We start from the raw sequence: 18306 nt of genomic DNA, 5'->3' as shown, positions 1-18306 counted from the left end.
TCTCAAATATATGGTGCCGATAGTAAACTTGCACCTTGAGAACATTTCCTCTCCTTTGCTTATTTTGCGCTTTAATTTATGCAGTACGAAACATCGTGAGCAAAGAGCCTTGTTTCACGAAGCCGTGAGATTGGTAGGAATTGTCAATCACAATTTAATAGACGCAAGGTAGCAAAATGCAGTTTGATGGATACAAATGCATTACCTCAGTGTTGCAAGTTTTATAATGTCCTTTGTCATCTCCAACGCAATCAGCACCACCGTTGGCAGGCCTGAAAAACAACAGAACCTTGTTTTTAATAAAGACAAAAATACAAGTTGTAACACAGTAAGATCAGCCAACACATTTTGAATCTCCTACATTTCTAAAGCTCTGGTTAAAGCAACTTACGCAGGATTGTTGCATGATCGATTCCTCCATTGAACACCCAAACCACATTCTTGGTTACACACAGTGTAATCTCCCCATTCTCCCCAACTTCCATGCACTGGTGTGGGAGCAGCTGTACCATCTGGAACACACTCACCATATATACACCACTAAACACAAAAAGTGCAACAGGGCTTAAAAATTTAAAATTTCTAGTAGATTTATTTTTTAAGCCTTGAGCGAAAAAGTAATACATTTTTCTACTTTTGGATGTACCATACAGTAGAAGTCCTAACAAAAACAATCGAGAACATGTTCAAAGTTGACCCGGGATCAACCTTCATTCATACAGAAAATAAAAAAGTAAAGAGCTAGCACTGAATTTAAAAAAATTCAAAGCATAACTTCATGACAAGAAAAAATACCTCCGTTTATAATTTTTAATAAATATTTGTTATAAAATCATTTAAAACTCAAATGACCCTTTTTTAGCTGAAAGGTGGCGATTAAAACAAAGAATTTTACACATGAAATGTGAAATATTTATGAGAATATAGTTCTTCGAATAAGGCTTTTTATAATCTCTTAAAAAATAAACTTTATGGAAACAAAATTTGCCTAAACTACAAAAGTTTTAGCACTTAAAGCAGGCAACAATGGGATGAAGCTAGGATCATGGAAGTTTAACAAACCTTATTTGGTCCACAATAAGTTCCCTGAGCAGGTGGATAAGCCAAAGCAATGCATCCACTTGATCCTTTTTCTTGACAGAATAATTTGTCGCACCGATTCTATAAATTTGTACATTTACTATAATTCCATTATTTTCATATTACAGTAACCTACATGACTTGTAGGCATGATTTATTCTGTCACACCCTTTAGAAATAAGAAACATAGTTAGTTGTCACCCCACTCAGCTTTTGCATGATTGCCATTGGGGATTCTATCCTAAAGGCTCTTCCTCACCTCCAACTGTAAATGTTACTTCACCGCCAGAGATACTGTCTGTGACAACAGCTGGATCGGGACCAATAGATGGGTTCAAATGGGCAGACAACACTATATTTGGAAGGGTGGGGGACTTTAAGCCTGAAACCTTAAAATCACAAGCTGAACGCACTACTGTCACACCATTTTCTTGATATATATAATAAGCTTTACTCAATATATTGATGTAAAATGTAAGTTGTTTAAATTGTGAATGGTGAAACTCACTTGCTGATTACTTACAGAAATGCTGATTATCTGAGCAGCTGCTTACATAAATGTCGCATAACTGCTTGCACAGCTGCTTGCACGAATCTTGGTTTTTGTATCTTAGGGTAATTAAATGTAAAAGGGGTCATGCAGATTGATTTCTCTGAAATCATAACGTGAACTGTAAATTACTTTAAATGTTGGTTTGTTGTTTAAGGGAGAAGTTAACCCAAAAATTATATTTTCATATTTCAACTAAAAAATAATAAAAAAATACTACTTAGTTCCTGAATGTTGTGTTTTCTCTGTAAACTAACTGCTGGCGGAAGGCATGACTCAAATAAGCTTCCACTGTCATATTTATTATTCCTTTAAAGCATCATACTTAGTTTAAAATACTGCAAAACATACCTGGGATATAGTAAATTTATTATAGAAACAAAGCGACAGAAAATGAGGTTATGTTATAAAGCCATACAACCAAACTGACACACACCGGACTAATGCAAGGAAAATTAAACCAAGTCAATAAAGCGAAAAAATAATATCTTTTTGAAAGTTATAACTATGCTTTCCTTCCCTTTTAATGTTTACTGCTAAATATATTTTCAAACGTTTTGAAACAAGCTTGTGTTATTAGCACAACAAGAAGAAACTTATTATCAATAGCATTTTGGGTAGACAGGGAAACAAATAAAAGAAAGATGATTGGGTCAAATTAAAAAATGTCAATCGAACATAAAAAGAAAGAGTGCACAGAGAGAAAAAGGTCTAAACAACTTTATATTTTTTTCTTTACAAAAATAATTTTTTGAATATATTGACGTCATAAAGCATGCTTGATCCAGCTTACTTTCAAAGGTTTGAGTTTTTTATGGAAATGTTCAAAGAGATTGCGTGAATTTTTTGTTGACTTTTGTTCTTTAAAAAATAAAAGTGCTAATAAGTAGACAGGTTTAAAGGTGATTATTTTTATGCCCCTGTAGCAACATCTTTTATTGCTTTGTTTTTATTTCATTTCACATTTATTAAACATATATCAGAATATTAGTATGCCATATAAGATATACATAGCAAATCACCTCATAATAAGCGCATTTTCCAAACTTAGTTCCAAATGTATATTGACATTGTTTTTCTGCATTGTAAACTGTACCATAAAGTTCAAAAGATGAGTTTGATAATGATGATGCTGGCTGGTCATTAAAACAGTATGATTGACTTGACCTAAATAGGAAAACGTGGAACATAGTTGCTAAATCGAAGCTAAAGACAGATTATTTTAGAATTCTTGGTATGTTATTTCTTGGTATGTTATTTGTTAGCATGTCATTTAAATTCTATCCACATAACTTGAGAAAATATGTTCTGGTTTATAAAACAGAATTTACACAAATCACCATAGTACATTTCCTTCCATTAAAAGCACTTACTCTAAAGCAGATGAAATTTGTGATGATGAACACGATGACCAGTGAAATGAAGATGCACCAGATGCAGAACCTGTAGCCATTATGTTTGTTCCATCGGGACATTCATCAGTTCCATCATGGCCTACACCCAGACTAAAGAACAAAATGATGTTATTAAAAAATGAAATTAAAATGTCTTTATAATGATAAGTACACAAAGAAAGATACTATTCTGGCAGCCTTTGGTCATTTAAATTTCTTAACAATGAATGTTAATTTAAACTTCACAAACCTTTAACAGAAAAACAAACAAGGTTTATATGGTTAAATTGTTAACTATTTGGAATATGAAAGTCGGCAACACACGTTAATGCTTTTGATATAGTAGCTTAAATTGTAATTAAGCATGGAAAAATATTTTTTGCAAAAATTGAAAAAAATATTTACATTTAACTACAATACCATATAAGAACAACAAAAATTTAAAACAGAAATTTAACAATTTTAATTTTTTTACTATTAAACTAGATTTGGTGTTAGTATTCTGTCTAAAGTTTTCTTCAACACAGCTACCTATAATTGTTTATGAAAAATGAAAATGCTGTAAGATATCAGTTTTATCAAAAATGAGAAAAAAAGTGACACCAATTTTATAATACAAAATTTCTCCTCTCTCATTTCCAGTCTTAATTCTTTTGCGTTTTTATAATTCAGTCAACATCAAATCCAACGAATCCTAGGTCATTAGCTAGCTACGTGAGAAATTAATTCAATATTATCAAATTAAACTTTAAGCTATAGACTTAATATCATTCCTCTTTCATTTCTCTTGTCAAAATAATTTGTTCACATGGGATAATTATATGAGAACTTTAATTTTACATTGAATTTTTCTGTTCACAGTGCTGTTTCAAATTCTACCTTGTGTGTTATGAAAGTAGTAACCATGTATTTTTCGTATCAACACTAAGCTAAACTCTTCTTAGTCTGTCCATTTATACAACATAGATAATTAACAAATACATTAATAACAAAATCCATTCTACTACACTGAAGTATTGGCGTGGGACAATGAGTCATTAAATATAAACTAGATGTTTTTAGAAACGTCCAAAGTTTTCATTTACAAATTTTAGGTGACTTCCGCACACCATGCTAACTTACAAAAGGTTTTCTAAAAATACATCCCAATTTATATAAAAAATTGCATGTCAAGAACAAAAGAAAATCTGAAAATCTCATGCTAAAATAGTTCTAAAATCAGTTGTTTTATTAAAAGGAGACCTATCTTGAATAATAAGTAGGCTCTGTTTCAAGGTTAACTAAAAGACATTACTGTCACTGCAAACCATGGTAAAATTACAAAACGGTGGGGCATAATAACATTCTTGATATCCAATTCTTATATAAATTGACGTTTTGTAATGTATCATGAGTAACAGGGCATGGTTATACCATATAACTATAATACAGAAAGTGAGATATGAGTGCATTTAACTACTGACATCAACATACACCCATTGAAATAAACTGACTTACTTGTGGGCAACTTCATGAGCAGCCGTTAAAGCTGACATCAAACCTCTGTCCTTTGTAACACTCTGCGCGCTTGTTCCACATAAGGAGCCGTATGCTAAACCTATTGAAACATGACACACTGTAAAATATTTGCTACATAAGGTCAACACAAAGTTTGAAATCAAAAACTGACTTGTGCTAAGATTAACATGTACTGAGAAAACTTAAATGAAGAATTATGAATTAAACAAAACATACATCAATGTTTTTTCCAGACACAAAAAAATTAACTTTTTATAATAAGGGAAATATGTTTTTTGGAACAATTTTTAATAAAGTCAAATAATTAATTAAGAAAAAAAAATATCAAATAAAATTTACTAGACTTCTTAGACTTAATTCCACTGCAGTAAATAGCAGATCTAGAGAACAGCCCAGATAGAGTTACAAGCTGTGATAAGTCCTGCAATGCAACATAATTTTTTACCTACATATTGTCGTACAGAACAGGAAAGATAAATGAAAAAGAAAATTTGGTTCCACTTAAGCAGAATCACAACATCCCAGGAAATATCTTTCTTAGGAATATTTAAATGTCTAGAAAAATACCTTCAAGTGCACATGAATCACCACAACCATTTCTAAACAGAATACAATGGTTCTCAAACACTCGTATAAATTGATAAAAATTTCTTAAAAATCAGTAAAGAGACCTTCAACCATTATTTTCAAGTAATGTATAATGCGGCGATGTTCATTTTCCTTGATTCAATGCACGAGTTTTATTATAACTATTTCATTTTTAAAAAATACCACAACCATTTCTAAACAGAATACAAAGTTTCCAAAACCAGAGAAAAAATAAACACTTTATTCGCTTATTATTTCATGCAATCTTGATTAGTTGTACAATAGCATGAGCATTTTGGGTTCTAATTCGTGTCAGTAAAAAAATGTAAAAAGTGAGCCCAACCTTTGGTTGGCAATTTTCTGTCTTTTTCAAATTCATTTTTCATAGATTTTCTTTTTGCATTTTTGTTTAGCTCAGCCTTTTGTTTATATTATTCTACTTATTTCATTTTTTTGCTTGACAACTGAGCTTTTCATACCATTCAATAGTGGGCTTTTAAAAAACTGCACATATTTCATTTAAACACATTCACAATCTTGTCAAAGGTGCATCATAACATGTGTTATAGACAGCACACATCTATAAAAACACCAAAAGCCTTAATATTTTTTGAACCTTAAATTATGGGTATTTAATAAACACATCATCAACTGCAGATTGTCAATAGTTTTAAAGCCAAAAGAATCATACCTTGTATGCAAAGTAAAGAAGTAAAGACAAAATTGCTTCTCAATTTTCATAGCATAAAGACAATGTACTTATCTACTTCTCCTAAAGTATTAAACTGCAGAAAATAACAGAAAATAAAAAACAAACAGAGTTGCAACAAACAAGAGCATACTTTGTCAACAAAACAGCATTATCAACATGACCTGAATCAGCATCGTCCTCCTTGTTATTTTGTTTAACCCATGTAGAGAAATTTGCAAGAAGACTACTAATGCTGGGTGCATTGAACTGAAATTGAAAAAAAAATGCTATTAGTTGAAAATTCAAAAAAAAAACATTTTAAATTTTGAAACTACAGTATTTTAATGCACCTGATTTGTTTCAAATATTGCAGTTCTTGTTACAACCACATTGATTTTATAAGGTAAAGAAACATCTCTGAATAAGCTGGACATCTAAAACATAATAAATAACTTGTAATTGTTGTATAAGGAGCAATCAAAACTTTTACAACAAGTATTTTAGTCCGCGTACAATAACTAAAAGTCTACCATATTTTCAAGTATGCACCTGTATTTCTTATAACTGGCACATTGACATTCTTACACATCAACAAAACAAGTTAGTGCAATAACACAAATGTAAGTCTCGACAGAAACAGAATACAAGTTCTTCTGGATTTATACAATGAAGATAAAAAAAACTTTGCATATTTTGTTGGTCAATAATAAAGAGCAACAAATTCATGTAAAACTTTATCAAAACACTTAACATTCCAAAACTGTAAAAATGAATATATAACCCACATATAATTGTGAATACATCATGAAAAATTGCAAAAAAAGAACAAAAACACCAAAAGATCTCCGTTTTTTAAACTCCCTAACTATAAAAATCCTAAGTCTAATCACAAAATTAAAATACATTTTAGATGTATAGAAAATCCTAACAATCTTACAATATTTGCAACAGAAAGCATATAACTTGGAAGAGCCTCTAAGGAGTACCATTGAACCATTTTGTAATCTGCAGCCATCATAATCTCCATCGTTTTTTCAGCTCCAGCAGCCCTACGTTTACGTCTTGGACCATTATCATGGGATCTACTTTCTAAAGAAACAAAAAATAGACACGCAATTGTGTAAAACAAAGAAATTATTATTATTTATTATTTTATAAAATCAGGCAAAAATACATGTTTACCTTTAGTTCCACATGTCATTGAATGAAGAGGATGACCTTCTGGCAAATCTCTTGTACGAAATATAATATGGTTGCCGTCTGAAGAATGTACACTCCGTGGTAATGGATTGATGACATAAAAATCATTTGCTGTTCTAATGGAACCACTCTAAAAAAAAAACAGAAATCTCATTTGTAACATTCTTTAAAAAGCCTAATCTTACTTTAATATTAACTAGCTGGTAACTCTATTCGGTCCGGGGCGGGCGGATACCGCCCCCCCCCCTGACTGTTTTTTTTAATAACTCCTTATTACTATGTATATGGCTATGAAACTTACTGAGTTTCAATATTTATCTATTAGACACCTGCATGCCAAATAGGTCCCATACCTTTCAAAGGTTTTGATATTGGCCATTACTCGAAACTATCCCTAAATATCTTTATGAAATCCTTATAATGGGGAAAATTTAATAACTCCTGTTAGGATTATTCTTAAAACTTGAAACTTGCAACACAACTTTGGTTTATTAAGAAAAATCATTTTCAATAATTATGACACGTGATTAACCCGATTTCCCAATTTTGTTGGACTTTACCCGAAAATCGGAAAACACCAGATTTTCGAGCAATTTTCGATGCGATCCACGTAAAAACCGGAAAATATGTTAAATAACTTTTATTTAGCTTTCAGAAACTTTAAACAGAACGCAAAAATTCGCTCTGGAACAAAAGTAATTAAATTTTTTGATGACATCACAGAAAATGTGCTGACGCAAGCAAAAATTTATTGCTGCCATTTTGTTCCTTTTATGACGTACTATAAGTGTGCCAAGTTTGATTCAATTTGAACAATCCTATGAAAAGTTATTGAGGGGAGGCTGAGTCCCCCCCCCCTCTGGTTATAGTATGTTCGAAAAAGCCCAGACCGAATAGGGTTAAAGTTCATGGAAAGATCCATGTGAACAATGAAAAAATAAGAACAGTAAAAAAGATAAGGGTACTTTTGACAAAAAGTTACGAAAATATTGTGGTTCAAAGGTTTTTTGATGATGTCATAAACCCGTGCATTCCAATACGGATTTTTGGAACCAGGTTTGGAAAACCTGCCCAAATTGGTTCCAGGTAGTCCCTAGTTACCAACGCGGTGGAAAAACATTGACGGCACTACCTTGTTTCCAAGTTATTTAGCCTCAAAGTTTGAGTTACATTTTAACGGCTTCATTAATTTAATATAAGATAGACATTAAAGTAGTATTATTGACATCGCACCGTAATGTCAGAAAATTTAATATATCATGCATTTTTTGGCAACATGAAAGGAAAATGAACACATCCACTTTGCGTGTCACAGACAGACAGACACACTGTAGCGATTATTATAGAGATTTACTAGAGAGATTTTATCCCTCTCTGCTTTCTACTCAACTTTTAAAAGATGGAGAGGAAGCAACTGTACAAATTTCCAAAAAAGATCCTCAATCAAGCTCGATTATATCAACCCCTTAATTTGTGCTGGCGTAAGTGAACAAGACTTGGCTAGTGGCTAGCAACATTAAGCTGGATTTATCATTTAAAAAACATTAAACACTCACAATTCCCCTGCTTGAATGATGTAGTGCAACATGGGAATCATCATCTCCATGAATAGCACCTCTAACAAATTCTCCAGGAACACCAAAATATTTACGAACTTTGCCATTGGCACCGTAAATCTCAATTGTATGAGATTTTGCTATGAAGTCTTTGTTTAAAGTTAAATTTAACCTCAGTTTTGTGCCAAATGCTTTAAGAGTCAATGATGTTGGAATGTCCTCACTTCTTTTTCTTCGATGAGATTTTGCTCTTCTTACTGTGGTTAATTCATAATCAGGTACTACAAATAAATAATTAAATGAACCTTATCATTTATACATTCAGACAAGGGTGCCTATAAGTTCAGTTTTAAATTTTCAGAATTTTTTATGTACATATTCACTCGAAAATCCAGTATAAATCTCATTGCCTAAAAAATGCAAATATAGAAGACACAAAGATAGTAATTTGTTTTGATAAGTAACTAATAAAATCTGTTTTTAAATCAGATCTTCTTCACTAACTCTTCTCTCTTCAAGCGCGTTTCTTTCCTGAACCCACAAATTGAATCTTGAGAATGGTTCAGGCAAGATTGGAAAAGTCTGACAACATTTAAAAAAAACCCAGGAATATTATCATATTACAAGCATTTTTCACACGTTCAGACTTTAGAAGGCAAAAATGCTGTTGCATATACCCTGCAACAACACCATGATTATGTCTAAATTATGGAACACAGTAAAACCACATTACTTTATATCAGTAAGTAATAATTCCGGTGCGGTATTTAACTTAATGCAAGAAATTATTCTGTGACTGCTAAAAGGAACAGTAACGTTAGTCACCTGGACTTATTCACTCTTTATATATATTTGGTATAGCCAAGAAGAAACTAAGTAGCTGATATTAAAACAACCAAGGTTGCTGATAATTAGACTAGATCCTGGGGGAATACAGTATACAGGGTTCATTCCATTTATAAGTCAAGGATGGGCATATATACTGAACTTTGTATATATTTGCAACTCAACTATATAACTAGCTAGCTACAGTACAGTCCGAATGAAACCTTCCACGTACACGCAACTCGCATAAATAATTACTTTCATAATAGGCTATTGTCTTTTAGAGAAGATAATTACACTGTGAGAAATTGAAAAGATCACGTAAACTTATTGTATAAATAACAATAACCTGCATGTAAAGATGTTGAGAAAACTTTCAGTGCGAAGTCTACAGAATTTGTAAACAAAGGCAATTAAAAATATAAAAATAAACTTTACTGTAGTACTATCTTAATTGTTATCTTGAAGGAAGATTTAATTATTTTCATAACATGATTTAAATACATTGTTTATAATATATGTTGCTTTAAAAAATCTGTTTATGTCACACTGTAACTTGCGTAAGTAATCCTGACGCTGATTTAAAAAGAATCGAGAAAAAAACAAGATAGGGTTATTGACGTGGCTTCCTCCTTCGTTATGATTATTTATATAATAGTGAAATTACTTAAATAGTCCGCTTTATAGGAAAACTAATATAAAAAATAAATCGCAGAATATGTTTGTCGTAATACCCTCCATCCATTATGACATAACATAATTTTTGCCTATACTATATTTCTTAAAAAAATTTGCAATGTGAAACATCAAAACAATAAAAAATTTTAATAAAATAATTTTTCAGTTTTTTGTAAGTAAAAAGAGAATAACTTGCTGTATAAATTTCCAAACAAAACAATCTTAACCTGCTCAAAACAAGACCATATTCTGCATAACTTTTGAAACACCAAAGAAATAATTCTTGCTGCATAATTTTCGAAAGATCACAGAAAACCGTCTTGATGCATATAACTACTTATTTTTCTAACTCAAAACAAGAAAACAAATTTATTCATTTTTTAAGGGAAGGCTAATTATTTTATTTTTTACACAACAAAAAATTATTAATTAACTGCGTGCGTGATCTGAAAAGACACAGAAAATATACTTGTTGTAACACCCTCCTCTGTTGTAGAGACTGCTGCTAAAGTTATTTCTAAAGTTTTGTTAAGAAAAAAGAAAAAAATGTTTTTTAAAGTCTTTTAAACCAAAAACAAGCGTGATTTCTTTTGCATAATGTTTTGTTGAAAAATGTTAAGAAATATATTTTTTTAAAATGGACTGAGTTTGAAAGATATAAAAAAACATGCACAAACTTTTTTAAAAAACAATAGTTCTTGTGCGATTTATTTTAATCTTTCACAGAGTTAACAAATCAATAAACTTCAATACTTCGCGCTAATACCTAAGGGGATTTTATTATCAATAAGTTTTAACAAAGAAAATCACAGTTACGAAAAAATAATTTATATACGCAAAGCTTTTGTTAAATCACTTGTAACCAACATAGCTCTCGCAAAGATCATTAAAGTAATTCATCATTCTCGGCTTAACGTCCGTTTTCCATGCTAGCATATTAATGACCCTCTTCCAATCTGATCTAGACTGTGTTAGATCTAAACTCAACTTCCTCTATATAAAGTCTGTCCTTATAACCTCCTATGAAGTCTTTCTCGGTCTGCCTTTGGGCTTTGCCCCAGGTCAAGTATCTACACTTTCTTACCCAATTATCCTCCTCCATTCTTTCCAAGTGCCCCAGCCAATTTAATCTTCTTATCTGGATAACATCTTTTATTCTAAGGATACTTAGCCTGCTTCTTAGCTCATCTGATATTTGATATTTGATATTTTTTATTTATCAATAGCAGTTATATATATACAATTAAAATTAATAGAAAATAAATATAAAGAAAAAGAAAATAAATATCATAATTAGTCAGGGTAACAAAATTAAAATATATAATGCTATTGAAGGGAGACCATACCTAATAGCATAAAGCTAAGGCAAAGGGTATGGCCACCCTTGGACAATTACAGTAAACGATACGAGACGCACAAAACAACACACACATAAAAGTGGGTCAAATGATAAACAACCATGCGGGAAACAAATGGCCAAGTCTGACAATTCAGGAAGGATTAGTAAGAGGAAACAAAGTACTTTTTCAGATCACTTCTAAGATTAAAATAATCAAGGGAAACAAATTTTCTAGTCATTAAAGACTGCAATTTATTCCAGGAATTAATGGCATTAAATCTAATTGAGTTTTTACCAAAAGAAATAGTATTAAAGGTAGGGAGATTGATCAAACCAATTTTCTCTGCCCGAGTGCCTTGAGCATGGGTGAAGTCAACCGCAAATGTATAAAGGATAGAAGCAGGCAATTTTTCATGAAATAGTTTATGTAAAAATAGAATATTGTGACATTTGACAATATCAGAGAATTTGAGGAGCTCAAGATTACCATACAGGTGACTGGATGATGCTCTTCGAGATTCAAAAGACATGAGTCTAATAGCAAAATTTTGCAAAACAGTAATACGATTAACATCAAGACTGTTTGGCTGTCTCTCAGACTGGCGTTACACATCCACCTAACCATTCTCATATCATCCTTTCTAAACGGTCAAGATCTTCCTGCTTCACTGCCCATGTCTCACTATTGTACAACATAACACTTCTTACACAGGCCTCATACAACCTACCTTTTACCTCAATTGACAAGACTTTGCTAGATAACAAAGGAAGTAACTCTCTGAACTTTTTCCAAGCAGAACATATCGTGCAAGTAACACTTCTTCCAATACTCCCTTCACTGCCCAACATATCACCTAAGTAACAGAAGTTCTCAACTATCTTTAACGAGCCACTGTTGTACATCATTAAAGCTCGAAATACTTCATTCTCTATAATCTCACCTTTGCAACGCTTGCATACAAACTGAATGTCAGCTGTTAACCTTCCACCAATACTATTATGTACTATGTACCCAATGCTTGCAAGTCTGATAAAACATTGAGTTACTACCAACCCCTTTCCTGCAAACTCCACAAGTCCACTTTCCAACTGCAGGGTCACACTTGGCTGCAATGTTATACTAATCATGAACTTAGACTTTGCTGTGTTCACCCTTAGCCCTTTGTCTCCTAGTCCTTTCTTCCACTTCTCAAACTTTTCAACTAATTCTTCCATCGACTCTGCTATGAGAACCAAATCATCTGCATACAATAACTCCCATGGACAACCTGTTCTGAACTCCATCGACAGCGCTTCTAAGACTAGAACAAACAACAAAGGACTAAGTACAGAACCCTGATGTGCACCAACATTTACACTAAATTCATCACTAAGTGAATCATTAATCCTGACACGACTTCTAGCATTGCTGTACACAGACTGTACCATCGTAACTAGCCACTCATCCACACCTAATTTCCTCATAGCCCACCAAATGACTTTACGTGGCACTCTATCAAAAGCTTTCTCTATATCTACAAAGGCAAAATAGAGATTCTTTCTCTTTCCTAAATACTTTTCCTAAAGCTGTCTGAGTAAAAATATGGCATCTGTAGTGCCACGCCCTGGAACAAAACCAAATTGCATCTTATCTATATCAATTCTTTCTCTACGTAACTTATCAATCACTCTTTCAATAACTTTCATTACTTGATCAACCAACTTCAAACCTCTATAGTTACCTCTTTCTAATGCATCACCCTTGCCCTTAAAACAATTCACTATTTCACTCGACTGCCACTCATACGGAATAGCACCATCCTTTATAATCTGATTAGCAAGACTTGTAATAAGCTCAACTCCAATATATCCAGGTGCTTTTACCATCTCTGCAACAATACCTGATACTCCTGCAGCCTTGCCAATCTTCAATTTCCTAATAGCCTCCACTACCCATTCTGTCTTGATCTACAACATCATCATCAGACAAATTATCCTCATCCAAATCAAACTCAGTGTTAAGCTACCTCTGATAATAATTCTTCCAAGCTACCCTTTTCTTCTCCTCTGTGCTAGCCAAAACACTTTCATCATTACGTATACACTTCTCACCTACAACATCTTGATTAATATCTCATTGTGGTGGTCTTTCCTTCTTAACACATCCGCAAATCTGTTTCCCTCTGCTTCTGATTTTTACTACCACCTGACTTCCACTCTTTCCAAAGTTTCCTCTTTTCTTTTATACACTGGTCAACCTCATTATTCCATCACCAGGTCTGTCTATGTCTAGCTGGTCCTTTTGTCCACCCACAGGTATCATCAGAAGCTTCTAGAAGACAATTCTTCAAAGTAGTCCCAGTACTTTCAACATCGTCACTATCACATTGACCATTGTGGGCTAACTGCTGAACTTTTGCACTAAATTGTCTTGCTACAATCTCTTCCTACAGCTTCCAGACTTTACGATGGGGCCTGTACTTTCCCTTGGCTTCTTTACCACTCTTCAAGATAATATCACAAACCAGCAACCTATGCTGGGAGACACACTCTTCCCCCAATATAACTTCCACATCCTTCACCACTTTCTTGTCTGACTTTCTAACCAAGAAGTAATCTATCTGTGCCATACAACTACCTGACTCATATGTTATCAGCCTACTCTGTCTCTTACTGAATGATGTGTTGCAAACCACCATGTCCGTTGCCATTCCAAACTCAAGCAATCTCTCCCCTTCCTTATTTCTGCTCCCAAATCCATAGCCTCCATGCACACCTCTATAACCTTCAGATGACTTCCCAACATGACCATTAAAGTCGCCGCCCACCATGACAAGTTCAGTGTCTCCAAACTTTGATGTGACTTTGTGTGTGCTATTAACTCATCATAAAACTTATCTTTATCTTCCTTACTGAGTCCACACTGTGGAGCATAAACTGACAGAAAAGTGACAATCCTATTACCTATCAAAAACTTTATCACTATAATACGGCTATTAACACGCATAACATCTATTACTTTTTCTACCCACTTCTCTGCAACGAATATGCCAACTCCTCCATATCCATCACTATTACCAATCCAAAACAGCTTCTACCTTGCCCTCCTACCTTCCACAAATCTCACTGAACAAATCTCCACCTGAGTACTCTACTTCACCTGATCTACCTCGCAGAGTACCAACATTTACCCTAACCATCCTCAACCTAGTGTTATCTACCTTGTGATGTGATAGCTGGGTAATGGTCATGCTCACACCTGACATCTGTCCTACTGTGCGCGACACCTTCACTCCTTAGAATTCCAGACCCGTTTACGCAGTTTGTCTGATCAACTGTTCTTACGGCCATTATATATTAAAGAGATTTGGCATTGTTTTACAGCTGGATGCCCTTCCTAGCGCCAACCGTTCACAGACTGGACTGGCTAATGTTTACATTTTTCCTGGTAAGCCCTTCTGGCGTGACAAGCAGAAAAATGTAGGTAGCTTGCTCAAGTAAGGTCTTTTTAGCCTACTTCTTTTTATAGAAACATTGCTGAGGCTGTAAACTATTATTGACTATTATTGATGAATAACTTCTGATTGACATACTCTTGTAAAGTCGTAATGATACCTTCGTGCAAAGAAACAGACTGAAAAGAACCTCACCTCACCCAGCACCCACGCAATTGTTAAAGCTGTAGCTTAGTTATATAACTTTGTGCAGGAGGCTGGGATTCGATTCCTATTGGTGGTGGTGATAATTCAATAGGGGCGAGTAAATGTTACCATAGCCCTGGGTGTTAACCCAAGCCATGTAAAGGAAATTGGGGAGATGGCACAATGTGTGGGCCGATATGGATGTAGCAGGGAGTTGTCTGGCAGAGCGCGGATCCTAATTGGGTCTTCATAGCTCAAACTGAGCATTAGGCCACCATCAAAAATATGTTGTGTTCACGTCCTGAAGACCCCGCAAAAATCAGTCAGGCAGGCGGGCGGGCATATTTTTTCCCGAGATTTTCAGATCGGAGCAAGCAAATTTGTTCCCAGGGCCAAGACAGTATAGCACCACTCAACATCGTTTGTAGACCATTTTTCGCCGCCCTGTAAACTGTCACAGGAGTACCCTAGCCACAGGAGTACCCTAAAGGAATTAAATTTTACCGAATTTAAATTTCGCGAGTTTTTGTCAATTTTGCATAAATTAGTTCTGGCGAAAAAAAAATTATTTTTGAAAAATATCTCACGAAATTTTTTTCCGGTCTTTTTCCGACTTACCGACTTGGGTTTTTATTACCAAAAGGGAGTCGGTCGGAGGACGCGAACACAACATATTTTTGATGACAGCCTTAAATACTCTTGGACTCCCCATCTAAGCCATAGCCCCTTCTGAAAATAATATACAGGGTATATCCCTCTATATATGTGAGAGTAACCAGCTAAAATATGAACATCCATCTATTTAATAGGGCTTACCGCGAAAAATGCAAACATTTAAAAGGTCTATAGCTAGCTAGCTAGAGGGCTAAAGTAGGAATTAGTAGCATACAAAGAGAAATACAGAGAAAGAAATTATTAGCACAGGAAACAATTTTTACTTAGTGTTGTAAATATAAACCTAGAAAAGCAATTAAAGAAGTGGCTAGACCTGCTAGCTGCCAGAGGGTGTAGTACAGTGACCATGTGGATCGCAGATGGGTTGTTTATGTTTAAATATTCTTCGTGTAAGCAATGCACAAAATTATTTATTCACAGGACCTCTGCAACCTTTTCCCTTTTGGTACTGGTTCTTTATTAAATCGGGTACAAGACAACGCGGGTTCCTTGAGACTTTAAATGTGTATAGCAGAATGTTACCGGAAGATAGAAAAGGAAATTCTAACTTCCTATTCGACGGCAGTTTCCAATAGATAGTATACCTATTGGATGCTCCCGTCGAATGGGTCTCAAGGGCCCTTAACCTCTACCATAGAGATATTATCTCTATGCCTCCACAGAGTTTGTTGCGTCTGATGCCAAAGTCGTTAGCACTTACTTGACGGAATCGATGTCAAAAAGCCAAGAACCCCTGGGGAAGAGGTTATAAGAGGGGGACAGGCCATAACAGCATAACCTTGTGTACAGCTGTTCCAGTAGAGTGAATATCTGACCTAGTGGGAAAACAACCGGATAAGCAATTGTCGAAAATCAAAATCAAATATCTTGCACATCGAAAGATAATTTTCATGTGGCCAAAAAAATAAAAATATTTTCATTCCGCGAAACTCGCATTTCGGGTTTTAATTACTTTACTCTATAAAATTGAAAAACAAGTTTAATGCCGCCGTTTAACAAAAATCCCGTTGTCAAAAAGTCTCACGCATCGACAGTAAAGTAGATGTATGTTTGAATGATGGAGACGTATTAAATCTGTCAATCTTGTCCTTGGACTTAACATTCGAATAGTTTTTATATCGTCTCTTGAGAGTAGGACATTTGTGTTGCTGCAAAATAACACATATTAAGACTTACTGTCGTAGAGAACAACGCGTACTGATGGAAGTAAGGAATGTGAGGATTCTGTTGTTAATGCCGTTGTTTTTTTTTAAACAAACAAATCAGCCAGAACAAAATTTCTAAGTATACGGTTTTCTGTTTTCCTGACATGCATTCATGCAAAATGTACATAAGATATAAATTTCGTAGAATTAAATTACGTGTGAGCTAAATCACAACAAATTTACTCTTTTACATGCTTACCATTTTCGTGTTCTGCTACACCAAAGGTTTGCACCAGTTCTCGCTTTGTCAACTTCTTATGATGTGACGGCCGATTTCGCAGAACGACAGCTTGGCACGTCAAAACTAAATAGAAGAAAACATTGTGTTTGCGATGAAATAGCTATAGACTTAACGTTGTGACGCCAAGTTTAGCGGTAGCATCAGGCCACTTGTGGAGTTTCATAACATAACGAGTGATTGAAGTAAATAAATTTAGAGCATCATTGACTGGTGTGTGGATAAGTCACAGAGTAGGTAGAGCAACAAATATAATCTATACTCGTCAGTACCCGTGGATAAATCCTCGGTTTCTCCCGTCCTTCATATATCGCATTTCATGTTTCCGAATTAGGACCATAGTAAGTACATATTACAACAACATATCTTAATGGTTGCAATTGATATATCAAAAAAAGAAGAAATCAGATTAAATTTTACAAACAAATGATATTTATTCAATGGCATAACATGTTCCGAAGCCTGTTTATGAAACCACTTTTGCCTACAGCTCTGTACAAAGTACATTATTGAGAAAAACCCGGCATAAAGTAACTGGTTATTAATTGTTCCCTTCTTTTTCCCCCATAAGGTAGATGTAGATAATGCAAGGTTTATAAGTTCAAGAGAGTGAAGGGCGAAGTTTGCTGTAGAGAACATACCTGCTAAGAAAAGCAGCAACAGTGCACGTGTCATTTCAAAATAAAACCAATCTCAATTTATAAACAGTAATTCTTCAGCAACCTGAACTTAACTGCTCTTTTGTTGGCTCTCTTCTCAAACGTTGCCTTGCCCTTAAGCCTCTTCATAAAAAAAATTAATTTCTATCCAGGATATAACACGAACAAAGAAAAACTCATTAATTCTTTGTGATGTCATAAATTTAATAAAAAATATTTTTTCGAATCTGTGTATTTGTTTGTTATTGCCATTGAAGTTTTAAGTCAATAAATCAACGCAAAATACCAAGGCTTTTGCGCCGGCGGTTTCCTAGTAACTTAACATCTACCGCTAATTTTCGTATCGCGACGTCGAATTTCTTTTGCAAATTTTCTGAAGCGATAAGCATTACTTTCCAGGCCGTTCTACTTTTTTATGTGTACGTCATTGACGATAAATTCAATTATGTAGTCATTAAGATATTCTCCCCAGCTGGTTAAATTACAATAG

At 34.1% G+C, this 18306-nt stretch overlaps 1 protein-coding gene across 1 annotated transcript in view; it reads right to left on the bottom strand.

The window, feature by feature from the left end:
• The window catches only part of LOC130647141 (A disintegrin and metalloproteinase with thrombospondin motifs 1-like), a 31109-nt gene extending 13149 nt beyond the window's left edge, over positions 1-17960 (bottom strand). Inside the window, exons 1-14 of the mRNA XM_057452896.1 lie at positions 17799-17960; positions 17119-17223; positions 8578-8858; positions 7004-7151; positions 6759-6910; positions 6172-6255; positions 5973-6088; positions 5110-5141; positions 4522-4621; positions 3004-3135; positions 2653-2797; positions 1063-1161; positions 392-540; positions 206-272 (exon numbers count right to left, since the gene is read on the bottom strand). Coding sequence (XP_057308879.1) covers positions 206-272; positions 392-540; positions 1063-1161; positions 2653-2797; positions 3004-3135; positions 4522-4621; positions 5110-5141; positions 5973-6088; positions 6172-6255; positions 6759-6910; positions 7004-7151; positions 8578-8858; positions 17119-17223; positions 17799-17832 — 1644 coding nt within the window. The 5' untranslated portion in view covers positions 17833-17960. The remainder of the gene's footprint in view (positions 1-205; positions 273-391; positions 541-1062; positions 1162-2652; positions 2798-3003; positions 3136-4521; positions 4622-5109; positions 5142-5972; positions 6089-6171; positions 6256-6758; positions 6911-7003; positions 7152-8577; positions 8859-17118; positions 17224-17798) is intronic.
• Positions 17961-18306: the final 346 nt, after the last annotated feature.

This window comes from Hydractinia symbiolongicarpus, chromosome 6, assembly GCF_029227915.1.
Source record: "Hydractinia symbiolongicarpus strain clone_291-10 chromosome 6, HSymV2.1, whole genome shotgun sequence".
NCBI classification, from domain to species: Eukaryota; Metazoa; Cnidaria; class Hydrozoa; order Anthoathecata; family Hydractiniidae; genus Hydractinia; species Hydractinia symbiolongicarpus.
Note: the sequence above shows the minus strand (reverse complement) of the source record. Positions and strands in the feature narration are given on the sequence as shown.